The 3,494-nt window shown below is 35.8% G+C and overlaps 1 protein-coding gene across 1 annotated transcript in view; it reads left to right on the forward strand.

Annotated features, from left to right (window-relative positions):
* The window catches only part of TSSC1 (tumor suppressing subtransferable candidate 1), an 88,548-nt gene that overhangs the window by 71,039 nt on the left and 14,015 nt on the right, over window positions 1–3,494 (forward strand). Inside the window, exons 8-9 of the mRNA XM_009275627.1 lie at window positions 669–836; window positions 922–945. Of these exons, the coding sequence (XP_009273902.1) occupies window positions 669–836; window positions 922–945 (192 nt within the window). The remainder of the gene's footprint in view (window positions 1–668; window positions 837–921; window positions 946–3,494) is intronic.

The raw sequence follows: 3,494 nt of genomic DNA on the forward strand, positions 1-3,494 counted from the left end.
GGTTAAGAAAAGATGAGCGGTTCATATTTCATAAAATTTGGGTTGGAGTAATTCTTGCAAAATAAATCTGAACCCTGAAGCTACTTTGAGGGGAATGAAGATGTGTATTAACAGAAGCGGCATTTATACTTTTTTCCAGAAGATGAAAAGAAAAGGAATAAAACAAGAATCATAAGACATTTGGTATTAACTTGATATGTAAAATGTAAAAATTGAAGAGAAGTATAATCCTACTTTTGTTTTAGGGTCTATTTTAAACTTTACTGTAAGAATGTTCTGAGATTTTTGTTTAACGGTTATTTCTAATCCGTATTTTGCTTTGGGAAAATTTTTATATTTAGAACTTATATTTATCTGACTTACTAAACAATGAATTGGCATGTACACTCAAGGAATGCTACCACTGAATGGTGTGTTTTGTTCTTTGGATTTTTTTTTTCCCCAAAAACTTATTTGTTGAATTTTAAAGACACCTCATAGAAAACAGATTACATGGAAGCCTAAAAGCCAAATGAAGATGGCAAAAAACAATGGTTGGAATAAGCCATGTCACTTCTATGTGTACTTAAAACATTTAAGTCAAAGATCAATTTTTTAAAAAAATCATTTAACATTGATGCCCTACCTGCCCAGAATAGCCTCTTGTTCTTTTTTATTTCATTTTTTAGGGTCTGGAATGTCAGATACAATCATTCTCATGATCAGCTGATCCTTACAGGAAGCAGTGATAGCAGAGTTATCCTGTCTAATATGGTATCAATTTCTTCTGAACCATTTGGGCATATGGTAGATGATGATGAACTAAGTGATCAAGAGGACCCGCATCAAGAAGAGAAGTATGAAGTTTCCTGAGTTTTATGCAGATGCTTGTAGTTTGTCTTTTCATTGTAATGGTTAACATGCTATTTTTTTGCTGACTAGGATTTTTGTATACAAGCCTTTCAGGTAAGTAGTTCTAATTCCTACTTCATCCTTCTTTACTCAGAGTCTTGGGTGGAATCCACTCTTTAAATCTGATTGGCACGGTCGCTGTGAGTTCACTGGTGGGAAGGGGAAGGTGATGCTGAGGAGCAGTCCTAAAGCCCACTGGATCAGTGAAAAGATTCACTTTAAGGGAGCTCTGGATCAAGTCAAGCACATACAATAATCTGGGTTAAGTGAGAGTTGAAAATCTGCTTTCTGCTTTTTCTGTGTATGTGTTCTAACCTTTAGGAGACGTTACCAGGCTAATGGGTGAGCTTCTGCACAGGCGGAAGAAAGGAAGTATAAATACATTAATTTTTGTAAATTTCACTTACAATATTGCTGACTGCTCTAGAAACCAATAACCCGTTAGACCTACTTCAAGCAAAACAGAACTTTGTTTTTGACTCTCTTGGTAGAGGATAATGCACGTTATTGCAAGCATTTGTAAACGCCATTCCATTTGGGTGTGTGAGGAATTCACATATTTTGCATGTGAATTTTGGAGGGATGGGTTTTTTAGTAAAGAGTTAACTGAAATGCTGAAATAATCATTTTTCATCCTCCATTTTTGTCTGCTTTGAACTTTTTCATTGTGCAATATGATGCTTGTTTTCCTCTCTACTTCTTTAGGAATATATATATATATATGTATATAGGGAGTTCTGTAGCTCTAGTGTGGGCTGAGGCTTTCTAATTTTCCAATGAGCTTACATGGTGATCTTCAGCAAACACTTCCTTTACAAAATGAAAATAATGATACTGAAAGTAAAATACTTTGAGATCAACAGGCTTTAGTCTGTATTTTTCTGTTCTTTGCAACTGTGAATATCCATGTTCTACATGTCTGCACTGAGCAGTTGTTTTGTTACATTTGTTAATTTATTTTAATACACAAAGCTGTCTGCAGTGAAATAGGCAGATTACCTCCTGAACTATCTTTTAAAATGAAGAACAGTCAGATAGGATGAGGAACAAGGAAATTACAAAAAAGATCCCTCAGTTACTCAGCTGTGTTTGCTAGATGTTTCAGTTAAAATTCTAAATAAAGTTTAGGTTACTTCTCTAGTTGCATTTTTAAGGTTGCTCTTGCACCTTTATTTTATTAATAAAGATGTAGTTTTGCTCCAAATAGTTTTGACAGTTTGACTTCACATAAAGGACCTGGAAACTTTTTTTTTAGTATTAAATAAGGAAGCGGTCCCATATATAGAAATAGTTAATTTTAAATGTATAAAATGTTTCTAGAAATAATAGGTGATGTAAGTGTCTGGAAAATCAAGGTATCTAAGTACCTAGAAAGTTGCTCACATCAACAGTACGTACTTTCTAGAACGTAACTAAACTACAGCATTTTAAATATGATGTACCTTTTGGGTCCTTACCTTTGGCTGGGGATTGCTATTTATTCTGTTCTGGATGGAAGATAAAGAGCATTATTGGAAGTGTGAAAGAGACTACGGTTTCCTGTGCGTATATGGTGGGAATGTATTAATATAAATAACATCGCAAGTTAAATAGTGTTCTGACAGATAGTAGGTTATCTGGAGTTCTGAATTTCTGTTGATTGTAGACAGTGTAGGTTGCCTCATTAGCACAAGCAATTGTTTCTAGAATAGGAATTTTTGAAACCAAGAATATGCAAAGCAATACAACAAATATAACTCATCTTTTCCTTTGGCTATGGGATGGATGTAAACCACATCATGAATGAATTGCATAGTAATGATGTAGAGCCCTTGTCCGTTCCCAGAGGCTACAAGAGTATCAATGCTGCTTTTGCTTTTTAAATATATGCTTTTCAGCTGCTAATCTGTTCTCTATAAAACCTGGGAAAGCACATTAGTGTTTTGCAACATTTGCTTGGTACTGTAAGAGTCTTGTTTTGGTTTTGTTTTCTTTTTTTTTTCCCCCTCCTTGTTATGAGTTGAGCTGGAAGGATGTTTGCAAGGTGCTCACCAGCCTTGAACTGTTGCCAGATGAATGTCTGTTTAGCTCTGAGCACACTAGTGAAGCAGGGCATAACAGCTGTTCAGAATACTTGTTAGTTAACCACTAGTGCCAAGTATTTAGGCTTTAGTACCTGTTTCCTGGAGACCTCTTTGAAGAGTCTGTTGCACCTTTCCATGGGTACTGTCTCTTCTGTAAAACACACGGTTTTATTGTATGGTTTGGTTGGGCGTGTAGGGGGTGTGTGTTTTGCTTTGGGTTTTTGTTTTTTTTTTCTTGGGTATGTTCTAGACTTTCAAGAAAGTGTTATATTCTCATGGGTTTCATTTTTATCCTGTTTTGGAGGACATCTGGTTTGTTATTTGTCCTGGTTTCAGCTGGGATAGAGTTAATTTTCATCCTAGTAGCTACTATAGTGCTGTGTTTTGGATTTAGCATGAGAATAATGTTGATAACACACCGATGTTTTAGTTGTTGCTAAGCAGTGTTTATACTAAGTCAAGGACTTTTCAGCTTTCCATACTCTGCCAGCAAGGAGGTGCACAAGAGCTGGGAGGGGGCACAGCCAGGACAGCTGACCC

This window comes from Aptenodytes forsteri, unplaced genomic scaffold (genome assembly GCF_000699145.1).
Source record: "Aptenodytes forsteri isolate BGI_AS27 unplaced genomic scaffold, ASM69914v1 Scaffold94, whole genome shotgun sequence".
Lineage (NCBI taxonomy): Eukaryota > Metazoa > Chordata > Aves > Sphenisciformes > Spheniscidae > Aptenodytes > Aptenodytes forsteri.